The sequence below is a fragment of the Lepidochelys kempii genome, chromosome 20, assembly GCF_965140285.1.
Source record: "Lepidochelys kempii isolate rLepKem1 chromosome 20, rLepKem1.hap1, whole genome shotgun sequence".
Lineage (NCBI taxonomy): Eukaryota > Metazoa > Chordata > Testudines > Cheloniidae > Lepidochelys > Lepidochelys kempii.
In genome coordinates, this window is record NC_136399.1 from 22,739,058 (window position 1) to 22,754,179 (window position 15,122).

General features: G+C 61.5%; 1 protein-coding gene across 1 annotated transcript in view; it reads left to right on the forward strand.

The window, feature by feature from the left end:
- The window catches only part of PKN1 (protein kinase N1), a 35,051-nt gene extending 19,955 nt beyond the window's left edge, over positions 1 to 15,096 (forward strand). Inside the window, exons 2-5 of the mRNA XM_078849706.1 lie at positions 7,552 to 7,849; positions 13,334 to 13,478; positions 14,040 to 14,200; positions 14,999 to 15,096. Coding sequence (XP_078705832.1) covers positions 7,552 to 7,849; positions 13,334 to 13,478; positions 14,040 to 14,200; positions 14,999 to 15,096 — 702 coding nt within the window. The remainder of the gene's footprint in view (positions 1 to 7,551; positions 7,850 to 13,333; positions 13,479 to 14,039; positions 14,201 to 14,998) is intronic.
- Positions 15,097 to 15,122: the final 26 nt, after the last annotated feature.

Consider the following 15,122-nt stretch of genomic DNA (forward strand, 5'->3'; position numbering starts at 1 on the left):
CAGCAGTGGATAGAACCCAGGAGTCCTGATTCCTAACCACTTCCTGCCAACCCACTAGACCCCCCTCCCCTCCCCTCCCCTCCCCTCGCCGGGGATAGAACCCAGGAGTCCTGGTTCCTAACGGCTCCCCGCCAACCCACTAGACCCCCCTCCCTTCCCTGAGCCGGGGATAGAACCCAGGAGTCCTGGTTCCTAACCGCTCCCCGCCAACCCACTAGACCCCCCTCCCCTCCCTGAGCCGGGGATAGAACCCAGGAGTCCTGCGCCCTCACTCCAGCACCTCAGCCCTGGCCTTTCAGCACATTTTCTCCATTCCCCCGTCTCAGCCCTCGTGGCCTGTAAGACAGTAACAGCTACTGCCTTGGGGGCAGGCACGTCCCTAACTGTGTGGGGGACCCCGGTCCTGCTGAGCCGGGGGCCCATCTAGCTGGGTCTCCTGGCAGCAGCAGCTGCTGCAAAGGAGGGGGCAGGAACCATGCGGGCAGGGGACAGCTGCCCCCCACCCCCGGGAGATTGGGGGGAGGACGGGGGTTCAAACCCAAATCCCAGCCCTGACAATCCCCCTGGAGCCGCAGCTGCCGAGGGAAGGTTGACCAGCGGGGTGTCCCTGCAGGGGTCTGGGCTTGGTGCTTGGTGTGACGCAGCAGGGACGGGGAGTGTTGACCTGGGACTGTGGCAGGGGAGTTTCATTGGGAATGGGAGACCTGAGAGCCTGTCCCCTGAGCCAGGACAGGGAAGGGGGAGGTAACACCTCTGCCCGGGAAACTGGACAAAGGCTGCAGGAGAGAGCCAGCTGGGGGGGTGGCAGGGTTTGGTTTCAGTTTGGGACTGGGTGGTGGAACGCAGGGAACCCCAGGGCTGGGGTCTAAGCTCCCTGCCCCCCAGAAGGACTTGACTGAGGGGTCCTGGTTGTACCCACAAGCTCTGTTTTGGACTGTGTTCCTATTGTCCAATAAACCTTCTGTTTTACTGGCTGGCTGAGAGTCACGGTGAATCCCAGGAAGAGGGGTGCAGGGCCCGGACTCCCGCACACTTCGTGACACTTGGCGTGTCCGGCTGGGGCCTTCCAAGTGCAGTTTCCAGGCTGGATCCTCAGCAGCGAGAGGCCCAGTGACGTGGGCAGCAGCGCAGCCAGGGCGGGTGGGCACCGGCTGGGGGTCGAGCTCCAGAGTAAGCAGGGCACTGGGTGCTTGTGGGCTTTGGAGAAGCCAGTTCTGGTGTGAGCTGGGCAAGCCAGGATGCTGGGTGTGAAGCCAGATTAGCTGTACTGTTTCTTTAAATAACGTTAAAGGCGCCAGCGGGGGTGGGGAAAGGAGCCATGGGGTCAAGATGTCACATTGGTGGGGCAGGCTCTAAAATCTGAAATAGCAAACGGGTCACCCCGTTGATGGCTGCTGGGCGTGAGCAGGGTCTGTGGATATGGGTGAGGGTTTGCAATTGGAGCATGGTTATGCCGGCATCACCAGGGGGCGCTGTTACACAGCCTGACATACTCTTCGTGTGCGAGCGAGTGTTCAGTCTCTGTAGACTTGCTGCTGGTGGCATTGACCTGCCCACGCTTCGTAGGGGAGCTGCTGCAAGCAGCAAGGGAGTTTGCTCCCAGCCTGGGTCTCCCTAGCGAGAGCCAGTGCTTGGGGCAGAGTCACTCCCTGGGCACCAGACGTGGGTGCAGGGCTGAGATCCAGGGTTGCCCTGCATGCTGTTGTGCCCACCTCTGCCCCAGGACTGGGGCAGGGACAATAAACTAGTTGAACTGAGGGACTCCCCAGGCACTGCACCATCGATTCCTCCCCCAAGAGGAAACCTCCCTGTAGGGCCCGGCCCCCTGCTGCAGCTCAGCGGAGGGGGTGACAACACTTAACCCTTCCCCAGTGTGTTAGCACTGCCCAGATGTGAGCCAGTTATCTGCTGGCAGGAAGCAAGGTCTGTATCATTCTCACCATTGTGCTGATGGGGAAACTGAGGCACGGAGAGGCAGTGACTTGCCCCAGGTCACCCAGCGGCAGAGCCGGGACTGGAACCCGGGGCCATCCCTACTGAGTTCCCTGCTTCTCAGGAGCAATTAGAATCATGGAATATCAGGATTGGAAGGGACCTCAGGAGATCATCTAGTCCAACCCCCTGCTCAAAGGAGGACCAATCCCCAATTTTTGCCCCAGATCCCTAAATGGCCCCCTCAAGGATTGAAGTCATAACCCTGGGTTTAGCAGGCCAGTGCTCAAACCACTGAGTTATCCCTCTCCCCACTGAGTTATCCCTCCTTTTGAATCCGAGCCAGGCGGTGCTGTCAGCTCCATGTTGGCTGCTATTGTAGAATCACTCTGGATGTTCCCGACCCTCGGCCTCGCAGCTCCCTCGGGAAACCCCCCAGTGCTGTGACTGGCAGACCAGGGGCCGATGGGGGGAGTTAGGGTGGAAGGTGCATTGGGCAGCTGATGGCTGGAGAAGATGCGCTGGGTGGGCTCCTCGAAGGACGAGGTGTCTGCTGAAGGGAACCAGATCACCAGGCTGCCGGGTTTCCTGCCAGCAGCTCCGGGCATGGGGCCGGGGATCCAGCTAGCCAAGGACAGGGACGGGTCCTCCTAGCCAGTAGCTCGTTTTTTCACTCCTTTTAAAGGGCTGCGTCACTCTGGTCACGGGCTGAGCCGGCCTCTGTCCGTCCCGGAGATCGTAGCCTGAACTCCCAGAGCGAGCTCTCATCTTGGGGGCTTGGCTCCCCATTCCCTGGCCAAGCCCAGCGAGGGGGAGGGAGGTTACTACAGCAGCCAAGCAGGACCCGGGGCTGGGGGATTCCCTGCTGCAAGCTGAGGGATGTATTTCCCCCCTAGCATGGCATTGGGGTCAGCACTGACTGTGAGGGAAGAGCGCTCTTGCTGAGACCCCCACCCTGCTCCCTGCAGCACAGCGCCCCCTAGCGCTGCTCTGGAGCTAGCATTGACTGCAGGGGAGAGCGCCCCCTGCTGAGCCCCCCTGCTCCCTGCAGGACAGCACCCCCTAGCTCTGCACCAAGCCAGCACCGCCTGCCGGGGAGCTCGAGTGAGTCAGCCGCTCTCGTTTCCTGCAGCCGGAGATCTCCTGACGAGGCACTGACCCTGTGATCTGGCCACATGCCAGCGCTGGGTGGAGCTGCCCAGCCAGCGCCCTGGGACACTCGGGTGCCGTTCCCAGGGAGTTCCATCCCCTTCCCCTTGCCCAGTGATGGAGCAGCGCAGAGGGGGGTGGCCTCTTGCTCCCGCTCACCCCTGACAGCCAGGGGCTGGCCCCGGTACAGGCTGCTGGCCCCGGGCCTGCTGGCCTTTCCAGGAGCTGCCGGGATTTGAGAGAGACTCCAGCCTCTTCCTGTGACTCACTGCAGCCTGATCTGTGCTGGGATTCGTCTCACATGGTGACCCCCCCACCCCCCGCCATGCAGGCCCCGGGTGCAGAGAGGAAGAGCTGCTGTTTGCACCCGTGCAGCTGGCCCCTTGCCTTCGGGGCAGACCCCGGCTTTGTCAGCTAGTGTGTGGGGGCGGCGGCACCAGGGGGTTGCAACTGGGGCCAGTCCCCGGGCCAGAAGGGCCCCCGCCCCCACTTGACTGGTGCTGAGTCTCCGCAGTAACAGGGCCTGCTGCAGCTGTTTGGGCCGTGTGCCGGGACCTGGCCTGGCCTTGGCTAAGCAGCTTTGGCCTGGGTCCGGCGCTGGATGGGAGACCTCAAACCAATGGTTAGGGAGAGGCTCTCTCCAGGCGAGTCTGTTGGCCCCCCTGTGACACGAGGGGGCGCTGCAGGGTGGGGGTTCAGCAGGGGATGCTTTCTCGCCTTCCAGTCTGTGCTGGCCCCAATGTCCCCATGTGGCACTAGGGGGTGCTGTGGGGTGGGGTGCTCAATAGGGAGTGCCCCAGCATGGCACTAGGGGGCAATGCGCTGCAGGGGGTGGGGTGGGCAGCTCAATAGGGGGTGGCACTAGGGGGCGCTGTGCTGCAGGGAATGAGGGGGGAGGGGTTCAAGTCACCCAGCAGAGCCGGGGATGGAACCCAGGTGTCCTGTGTTCCTGCCCAGTGCTGAGCCTGTGTCGCACTGGGGCCCATCTGTAGCTCCGGGGTGGGGACAGGGCAGCCGGGCTCTTGTGCAGCAAGGTGCGGCCAGCTGGGGTGGGCACCAGGCCTAGCCTGGCTGCACTGATCTGCCGAGTTACCCAATCTGACCCCCCCCCACGCCTGTTCAACGGCTCGGGGGGCACGTGGGGAGCAGCCACCTCGACAGCTGCTCGCAGAGGGCCAGAAAAGGGAAAGGAGCTGCCCCCCCCCCCCGCCCCCATGCTCTGGGTCCCATCCCCGCTCTGAGTCGGTGGACAGGAGGAAGCTGGCTGCCCGGGGCCTGTGCAGGGCTAGTGGGTCTCTAGTACAGAGTTAATCAGGGTGAAGGGAGAGTGCACCCCCCCAGCTGCCCCTGGGGTGGGACATGGGGCTGTCTATACAGGGATCCCTCACTCGGTGTTGAGATGCAGCCACCTCTGGGGTGGGACACGGGGGCTGTTTAGCTGGGATCCCTGGATGATCATCCCAGTTTTGGGACCCAGAGGGCTCTGCCTCGGGGTGTTTCTAGGGGGAGCTTGGCCAGTGTCAAGGGCCCCCATGTGCAGAGTTGGGGACAGCATGTTCGGGGGAGCATTGCCTGGGGGGTGCAGTTTGCAGCCACTCAAGGCATAGTCCGGGGAGCTTCTGGAGGGGCGTGGGGTTGGGCCGTTTGGTCCCTGGGGGCGAGAGCTCAGTGGGGTTCTCCCTGGGGGCATTTGGGGGTCAGCCTCAAGCTCCGAGCCTGGCTTTGGGGGGCTGCACCTGTGGGAGTCTCCCCCTCCCCCGTTACCCCTTTGGGCCCAGGCCTGGGGGGGGCCGGATCCCGCGGTGCTCGGGGTGGCTGGAGGCAGTGCTGAGATGCGGGAAGGGGAAGTGGTTTTGTGACGGGGGGAGGGGGGAGTGATAGATTCCGAGCGGCAGGAGGGCGGGTGTGGCCCAGCACACGGACCCAAGGACGGACGGGGGTCCTGGCCTGGATCCCCCCCAGGGCCAGGATGTCGTTCTCCGAGTCAGACTCCTGCTCTGAGCACGATCTGGAGGTACCCAGCAGGATGGGAGCCCCAGGGGGGCATGAATTGCCCCTGTCCCGCTGCCCTGGCACAATGGAGACGGGGAGGGTGGCAAAGGGGCTGTGGGGGGCCCCCTGAGGGGAGGGGAATCAGCCAACCGCCACCCCATAAAATAAAATATGGCTCTGCAAGGCAGGGCACGGTGTGGGCCTGGTGGGGGATGGGAACCAGGGTGGGGCTGGTACTTGGGTGGCACCATGCAGGGGGCACGGTGCATTTCCTTCCCGGCCATCGCTGCTGCTACTGCGCCAGCTGCCTGCAATCGGCCGCGGGAGGAAGGGACGGGGTTCCGCCCCCATCTAGGCCCCCACGCCGCCATCTTCTAGCCAGCCGCCCCCCCCCCCACTGCTCCCCCGAGAGGCCATGGCGGCTCCGGGGTGGTGCGTTGTTAACAAAGGAGCCTCTCCCCTCGGCTCTGCCACGTTCCAGGGGGTGGGGGGCTGCAGTGCCAGGGCTGATTACTGAGTGCCCAGGGGGCGCGGAGGGGTGGAAATCCCACTGGCAATGGGAAAACCAGCCGCCAGCGCCCTGGCAGTGGGGCCGGGAGCGGCTGGGCTGTCTGGGAGCATCCTGGACACAGATTTCCAGAGGACCCCCCCGCCTGACCCCTCCCCAGAGACCTTCGCCCAGCTGTCTCTGTGCCCAGAGATGAGCTGGTATTGTCCATATTATAGTAGGGCCTACAGGCCCCAACTAGGATCACCCCTGCTCCCTGGTCATTGTGCCGGGCACTACCCAGACCCCAACGGAGATCAGGTCCCCGGTAGTGCCAGGCGCTGCCCAGACCCCGACTGAGCTCGGTACAGAGGGCTGGGATGGGGCGGGGGAGGCCTTGAGCACAGGGGGAATTGAGGGGCTGTTGGGCCAGCACATGCAGGAGTCTAGAGGGGCAGGTGGGGGGCGGGTAGGGGGCTGTCAGGGGTTGGGGGCATTCGTGGAGGCAGGTGGCAGGGAGGGGGCTGTCGGCATAGAGGCTGTTGCAGAGAAGCCGTAGAAGTGGGAAGTAGGGAGGCGGTTGTTGGGGGGCAGCAGTGGAGGTGGGTGGGAGGAAGTTGGAGCAGTTGTGGAGGTGGGGGGGCCAGGTGGGGGGCTGTTGGGGGTGCAGTCGTGGAGGTGGGCAGCAGGGAGAGGGCTATTGGGGTGCAGTCATGGAGGTGGGGGCCCAGGGAAGGGGCTGCCAGGGGGTGGGGGACTGTCGGGGGGCAGTCGTGGAGGGTGGGCGGCAGGGAGGGGGCGGTCAGGGGCTTGGGGTCTGTCAGAGTGCAGTCGTGGAGGTGGGCGGCAGGGAGGGGGCTGTCAGGGGCTGGGGGTCTGTCGGGGAGTAGCTGTGGAGGTGGGCAGCAGGGAGGGGGCTGTCAGGGTGTAGTTGTGGAGGTGGGGGGCAGGGAGGGGGCTGTCGGGGGGCAGCCGTGGAGGTGGGGGCCCAGGGAAGAGGCTGTCAGGGGGTGGGGGGACTGTCGGGGGGCAGTTGTGGAGGTGGGGGGCAGGGAGAGGGCTGTCGGGGGGCAGCCGTGGAGGTGGGCGGCAGGGAGGGGGTTGTCAGGGCGGGGGATCTGTTGGGGGGTAGCCGTGGAGATGAGCGGCAGGGAGGGGCTGTCGGGGGGCAGCCGTGGAGGTGGAGGCCCAGGGAAGGGGCTGTCAGGGGTTGGGGGACTGTCGGGGGGCAGTTGTGGAGGTGGGGGGCAGGGAGAGGGCTGTCGGGGGGCAGCCGTGGAGGTGGGCGGCAGGGAGGGGGCTGTCAGGGCGGGGGATCTGTTGGGGGTTAGCCGTGGAGGTGAGCGGCAGGGAGGGGCTGTCGGGGGGCAGCCGTGGAGGTGGAGGCCCAGGGAAGGGGCTGTCAGGGGGTGGGGGACTGTCGGGGGCAGTTCTGGTGGTGGGCAGCAGGAAGGGGGCTGTCGGGGGGCAGCCGTGGAGGTGGAGGCCCAGGGAAGGGGCTGTCAGGGGGTGGGGGACTGTCGGGGGCAGTTCTGGTGGTGGGCAGCAGGAAGGGGGCTGTCGGGGGGCAGCCGTGGAGGTGGAGGCCCAGGGAAGGGGCTGTCAGGGGTTGGGGGACTGTCGGGGGGCAGTTCTGGTGGTGGGCAGCAGGAAGGGGGCTGTCAGGGCGGGGGATCTGTTGGGGGTTAGCCGTGGAGGTGAGCGGCAGGGAGGGGCTGTCGGGGGGCAGCCGTGGAGGTGGAGGCCCAGGGAATAGGGCTGTCAGGGGTTGGGGGACTGTCGGGGGCAGTTCTGGTGGTGGGCAGCAGGAAGGGGGCTGTCGGGGGGCAGCCGTGGAGGTGGAGGCCCAGGGAAGGGGCTGTCAGGGGTTGGGGGACTGTCGGGGGGCAGTTCTGGTGGTGGGCAGCAGGAAGGGGGCTGTCGGGGGGCAGCCATGGAGGTGGGGCAGGGGCCGGGCGCTGCAAGCCCCTCACCCGCGCTCTCCCCCGCAGGGCGAGCAGAGCTGGTCGGTCCTGGAGCAGCTGGCGCTCGATCCCAGCCCCGACCTGGCAGCCAGCAGCGTCCAGCAGCGCCTGGACGAGGAGAAGGACCGGATCCGGCGCGAGATCCGCAAGGAGCTGAAGATCAAGGAGGGGGCGGAGAACCTGCGCCGGGCCACCACCGACCGCCGTAACCTGGCCAGCGTGGAGAGCCTGCTGCGCGGCTCCGACCGCAAACTGCACCAGCTGCACTGCCGGCTGCAGCACCTGGACGCCCACATCATGGTCAAGGAGCCTGAGGAGAGCGGAGGTCAGGGGGCAGGGGCATGGCAGGGCGCTGGGAGTCATGCAGGGGTCACCGGGGGGCAGGGAGCAGGGGTCATTGCTGGAGGACACGGGGGGGGGGGGCAAGGAGCAGGGGTCAATGCCGGGGGCTCAGCCGTGCGGCTGAGTGCTAGGAGGGCTTGGGATGCTGCTAGCTCAGGGCTATCTGTCCTGGAGAGGGGGCAGGTGCAAGGGGCTGGGACAGGCAGACCCCCAGTAGTGGCCGGGGTTCATCAGGGGGCTGGGCACTACTCTTCATCCTGAGATGTGACGCAAGAAGCAGGGAAGGGAACCACGAGGCAGCAAATGCTGAACAGAACCCAGGGGAGTCTCCATCTCCAAGCAGCACTGGCCGGCAGAACTGCCCACCGCTAGGTCTCGGTGAGGCCAAGAGTTCGGCAGGATTCAAACAGGCTGGGGGGTTTGTCGGGTGTCTGGGGCTGGAATGGAGGCCTCGGGACACCTGCAGGATTGTCAGAGAGCCCCCACCCCCACCAGGTGGTGTGGTGTCATTGTATTAGCACTTGTGCCAAGATGCAGCCACCTCTGGGGTGGGACAGGTCTTTGTACAGCTCTCCAGCTGTCGGGGGCAGGAGGGCTCGGCCCTGGGAGTGGATTCCCCCATCCCCGTGGGGATTTGCCTGCCTCTAGGGTAGCTGGCAGCCTCCACCGTCAGAGACGGGATACCGGGGTAGATGGGCCCATAGAACTGCTCTGCCATGGGGATCCAGGCTGCATTGCTGAGAAGGCCCCAAGGAGGGTTAGGGGGCAGTGCAGACCCTGTGGGTCACAGCCACAGCTCCCCCCCTCCCCCGGAGCATTTTCACTAGCTCCCTCCTCCCCATCCAGCTGGGAATTGACCCCCCTCGGTGTCTGACCTGAGCTCCCTGAGCGCCAGGCCCCTGTGCGGTGCCAGGGCTGTACCAACGACTGGGATTTCAAAACAGGAAGCTGCCAGATGCCACCTGCCCCAGCAGCGAATCGCGGCGCGAGCTGGAGGGTCCGAGGCAGGAAGCGACATGGCTGCTTCCTCTACTGAGCTAGAAAAACAAATGATCTGGCGCCTGCCACAGCCCCTCCCAGCCCAGCAGCCCCGAGTGCCCCCCCCCCCCCCATCCCGAGAAAGTCCATCTGCTTCATTATGACTTAATCAGCCTCAGAGAGACGGGGCGGGATAAGTCTTGTGACTGGGACAAGGGGACAGGGGCAGAGCTTGTTCGGGAAGGCCAGGCGGGGGGGAAAGGAAGCTGGTGCATTATACAACAATACATTGGCTAGCTGTGAGGGCCAGCAGGAGGCGGCAGTCAGACCAGTTGAGAGTTTCTGGGTAAAGGTAAAAGTGTGTGTGTGTGGGGGGGGCGCTGTCCTGTGGGGGTCTCCTTTAAACCACCCAACCAGGGGGCAGAGGCATTTCTCGAAGGAATAACAGAACTATCCAAACACACGCCCTGGTCGGAATGGGGACGTCACCTTGCAAAGCCCAGAATTTCCAGTCAACTCTTGGGATGTGCTGGTAACCGGCTGTTTGTTCCACGAAGCAGAGGAGTGACGGAGGAGTGGAGGGTGGGCAGCCCGGGATTCTGACCAAACTGGGTTTGCATCTGAAGGCGATTTGGGTGGAAGCGATTGGGAAATGACCGATTTCAGGACTCTGAGGAAAGAGAGCAGCAGGATAATGGCAACCAGGAGAAAATCTCCAGGATGAAGGAGACGAGCAGTTTGTCAAACAGCCAGTGCTAAAGGCACAATTGCAAACCATCCCGAGGTGACGGCAAGAGAGACGGAATAGGGAGAGGCCAGGATGGCTCCGTCAGGGACTCTCTAATGACTTGAGACTCAAAAAGGAGAAATGGAACCAGGGACAGATTGCTCAGGAGGAGAACAAAAGAACAGCACAAGCTTGTAGGGACCACGTCAGGGAGGCTAAGGTGCAAAATGAGTTACACCTAGCAAGGGACGTAAACAGCAGTAAGAAGAGATCCTTTAAATCCATTCAGAGCAAGAGAAGGAGGAAGGAAAGCGCAGGTCCTCTGTTTAGCGGGGAAGGAGAGCAAACAACCAATGGCCTCAAGAAAGGCGTTTAAAGCCTGTTTTGCTTCAGTCTTCAGGTTAATGGTTAATGGAGAGCAGATACTCAGCACGATTAATATTAACAACCGGGGGAAGGAACACAAGCCAATCTAGGGAATGATCAGGTTAAAGAATATTTCGATAAGTTAGGTGTATTCAAGTCGGCAGGGCCCAATGCAATTCGTCCTATTTAAGGAACTAGCAGACGCAATCACACTGCCATTAGCAATTATCTCTGAGAACTCCTGGAGGGCGGGGTGAGGTCCCAGAGGAGGGAGAAGGGCAAACATAGTGTGACGGGTTGGATCACAGAAACCCCCTTGGGAGCTGCCACCTGATGTGTCAAGACTACTTCTGCCCCTGCTTTCCTGCCCTGGCAGCTTAGGATTTCAGTGCCCTGCCTGGTTTGAGCCAGACCCGCTAGCCTGCTGCAAACCCAGACCCAGGTCTGAACCGTGTCCCCTAACAGCTGTGGGCTTAACTGAAAGCAGCTTACAGAAGTGTTCCTGTCTTCAGCACTCAGATGCCCAACTCCCAATGGAGTCCAAACCCCAAATAAATCCATTTTACTCATAAATTGTTCGCCCTCTATAGCACTGATAGAGACATATGCCCAGCTGTTTGCCCCCCGCAAGTATTAATACATACTCTGGGTTAATTAATAAGTAAAAAGTGATTTTATTAAATACAGAATATAGGATTTAAGTGGTTCCAAGTAGTAACAGACAGAACAAAGTGAATTACCAAGTAAAATAAAATAAAACATGCAAATCTAAACCTAATACAGTAATACACCTGACTACTGGTAAAATCTCACCCTTAGAGATGTTTCAATAAGTTTCTTTCACAGGCTGGACACCTTCCTAGTCTGGGGACAATCCTTTCCCCTGGTACAGCTCTTGTTCCAGCTCAGGTGGCTCCTCATGATGGCCACCCCCTTTGTTCCGTTCCACCCACTTACATGGTTTTGGCACAAGGCGGGAATCCTTTGTCTCTCTGGGTGCCCCCCCAACTGGAAAAGCACCTGGTTTAAGATGGATTCCAGTACCAGGTGACATGGTCACATTTCCTGTGAAACGCCACGCCTTCATTCCTCCCGGCCTGACTCACAGGAAGGCCTGCCTGCAAACAGAGCCATCCACAGTCAATTGTCCTGGCTGATGGGAGCCATCAACCACCGTTAATGGTCCACACTTTGCATAATTACAATAGGCCCTTAGAGTTATAGTTCATATTTCTAGTTTCAGATACAAGAGTGATACATTTATACAAATAGGATGCCCACACTTGGTAGATTGTAAGCTTTGTAATGATACCTCACAAGAGACCTTTTGCATGAAGCATATCCCATTTACATTATATTCCTACTCATTAGCATATTTTCATATAATCATACAGAGTGTGTACCCGTCTTTTAAAAGGGGAACAGAGAACCTGAACAGCCTGAGTTGGATAGCTGGAAAGACACTGGAACAAATTATTAACCAGTCAGTTTGTAAGCAGTTCGAGCTCAGTAGGGGGAAGAGGAATAATCAGCATGGATTTATCAAACCAGCATAATTTTCCTTCTCTGTCAGGGTTACTGGCCAAGTGGATAGGGGGAAGCAGCAGATATGATATGGTTTGATTTTAGTGAGGCTTTTGTCACATTCATGACATTCTCATACACAAACGAGGGAAATGTGGTCTAGATAAAAATACTATGAGGTGGGTGCCTAGCTGATTGAAATACCCTACTCAAAGAGCAGCTCTCAATGGTTCGCAGTCAGCCTGGGAGGGCATGTCGAGCAGGTCCCGCAGGGGTCGGTCCTGGGCCCGGCTCTAGTCAATATTCTCATTAATGAATTCAGTAATGGAGTGCAGAGTGTGCTGATAAAGCTTGCGGCTGACAGCAGACTGGGAAGGGCTGCTCGCATTGTGGAGGCCAGGATTGTAATTCAAAGCAACCGTGACACACTGGAGAATTGGCCTGAAATCAACAAGATGAAATGAGGTAAAGACAAGTGCAAAGTACTTCACTCAGGAAGGAAAAATCAACTGCACAACCAGAAAACGGGGAATACCTGGCAAGGCAGTCGTAGTGCTGGAAAGGAGCTGGGGTTCTAGCGGAGCACAGATCGAATATGAGTCAACAGTGCGAGACGGCTGTGAAAACGGCTGATCTCATTCTGGGGTGTAGGATTAACAGGAGTGTCGTACGTAAGACACGGGAGGTGACTGCCCCACTCTGCTCGGCACTGGGGAGGCCTCAGCTGGAGTCCCGTGTCCAGTTCTGGGCGCCGAGCTTTAGGGAAGATGTGGACAGGTTGGAGAGAGGCCAGAGGAGAGCCACAAACATGATCAGAGGTTTAGCAAACCGGATCTGAGAGGAAAGGTTCAAACCTGGACATGTTTGTGTGAGAAAAACGACTGAGGGGGACCTGAGAACAGTCTTCAAATACGCTAAGGGCTGTTACAAAGAGGATGGGGATCAGTGTTTTTCCATGTCTCCAGCAATGGGCTTAATCTGCAGCAAGGGAGATTTCGGTTGGATATTAGGCAAAACTTTCTAACTCCAAGGGGAGTTCAACTCTGGAACAGGCGACCAAGGCCAGTTGTGGTGTCCCCATTATTGGCGGTTTGTAAGAACAGGTTGGACCAACCCAGGGACGGGCTGGGGTTACTTGGCCCTGCCTCAGTGCAGGGGGCTGGACTAGGTGACCTCTCGAGGGCCCTTCAAGCCTGACATTTCTGTGATTCTATGACTCCCTGCCTGGCGCAACAATGCAGCCGCCTCTGGGGTGGAGTGGGGTGTGGCAGGGGTCAGCCCTTGCACAAGGGGTATTTGACCCTCTCTGCTCAATGAGATGTTTAGGTGCATTGAGCCAAGTGAAGGAGAGAAACCTCCTGTCTCAGCTCCCAGCAACTCTCCCACAAGAGCCAGATACTGGGGCTTCCCTCCCCACACCAGATCCCACAGATAGCCTATGTGTGGGGAGCCCAGGGCTGGGGTAACCGGGAGCTGCCAGTCAGGGTTTCGGGGCACCGGCAGAGCTGTGGAGTCCAGAGAAAGCCGTCACGCGATGACTTTGTCCTTCTCCAGGGTGCGGACCCCGTTTGGGGGTGGGCCGGGATAGATGCTCTTGTTAACCCATGTGAACCTGGGAATGGGGCAGGTGTGGGAGGGCAGAGATGGGGGCAAGCCGGTGAGAGTGCCCTTCCCCCTCCTCACCCAGCCCCCCCCCATCCAGGGGGCATGACCCCCACCCCCCAAGCAGGGATTAGGCACCTTGGCTTTGCCAGTGCCCCTCACTCCTGACCCGTAGCACCCCTGCTAGCCCCGCCCTGGGCTCCTGGGTGCTGGAGGGGCAGGGCCACCCCCTGCCGGGCACTGCTGACCCTTCCCCGTCCCCGCTTGCAGATGCCCCCCAGTCGCCCAACAGCCTGAGCCGCTCGGCCGCCAACAAGCACCGCCTGGCCGGGCTGGAGAAGCAGCTGAACATTGAGCTGAAGGTGAAGCAGGGAGCAGAGAACATGATCCAGATGTACGCCAATGGCTCCACAAGGTGAGGGGTCCCGCCCCCTGCCCCCTCCCCCACCTGCCTCCTATTCCACCCTGCCCAGCCTCTACCCCCAACCCCCACCCTGCCCCCCAACCTCCATTGCCCCCATCTCTCCACCACAACCCCCTCACCCCGCTGTCCCTGTCTCCCAACTTTCTCCCCTCCCCCTGCCTTTCCGCACCTGGCCCCCCCAATCCACCTCCTCCCCCCGCTTCCTCCCTCCCCCCTGCCTCTCCACCCCCAAAGCTCCTCCTCCATCCCAGCCCCCCCGCCCCCCCAACTCCCACCCCCCACTTGCCCCACTCCCTTTGCCTCTCCAACTGCTCCCCGCCCCCCACACCCTCCTCCACCTCTGCCTGCCCCCTTCACTCCCCGCCCCCCAGATCCCCCTTCCCCTGCCCTGGAGGCTCTGGGACCAAATGCCCAGAGAGGCCTCCAGCCCGGAAAAACAGGCATGGAAGGAGGAGACGTAGTTGGGACAGGAAGCCGCCCTTGATATGGGGGTTGGACTCATGGGGGTGTGGGGGTGGGAGGGCACTCCCCAGACAGCTCTGGGCTCAGCAGCCCCCCCTCAACCCTCCTGTCTGCCCCCCAGGACCGGAAGCTGCTGCAGACGGCCCAGCAGATGTTGCAAGACAGCAAGACCAAGATCAACATCATCCGCATGCAGATCCGCAGAGCCGCGCAGGCCGACGCGGTGCCGCCCGACGGCGAGGATGGGCAAGGTGAGAGGGGCAGTGGGGGGAGGGGAAATAGGAGGGGAGCCACGGGGCAGTGTGGGGAGGTAGACAAGGAGGGGCAAGGAGTGGACGGCAGGGTGGGGGAGCCGGGGCAGTGTCCGTAAGCTCCTGCTGTAGATACTCACCCTGTCCGAACACCCACAATCCTCTGCCCCCCACGGCCCTGCTCACAACACCGCTGTGGGGCTGCTCTCCCAAGGGTCCAGGGGTGGGGCCTGGCGGGCAGATCCTGGAGCCATGTCAACTTGGGACGTGTTTATCCAGCAAAGCCGCCCCCCTGGTGTCCCATGGCCCAGCCACAGGGTGGGGGGCAGGGATCCCCCCAACAGTGGGTCCCCCTGGGCAGGGTTCCCCCAGCACCCAGGTAGCCCAGCTGGGCTCCCCTCCACACCCCACATAACACTGGCTCAATCCCTCTCCCTGCACCAAATCCCAGCCGGTTCTGCCAACGCCCCTCTCCTGGCAGCTCTGCGCCCGGGCATTTTACTGATCCAAGCACCCGTCATCCTGGCAGCCCCCCCGCTGCTGCTTGTACCCAGAGCTGGGCTGGGCCCAGGTCCCTCCACACACTAGCTGGACCAGCACCGCAGGCCTGCAGGCCCCCCCCACTCCCGACAACGCTGCTCAGCGGGAGGGAATCCTGGCAGCTTTGGCTACAGCCAGGCCCATGGGACAGGCACAGCGTGGGAGGGGGTGCTCTCGTGCTACGCAGGGTGGGGGGGAAGGAGGCAACCTGGGGAGGCCTTCCCTTCTCTCCAGAGCTTCCCCCCCCCCCTTTCCTAGCCTGGTGCTCACCGGTCAGCCCCGCGGAGCTGAGGCACATGGAGAGGAATTGGCCGGGGTTCGTGGGACAGGACACTGGGATGCGCCCCAGCTCCTAGATGTGCAGCCACCTCTGGGGTGGGGC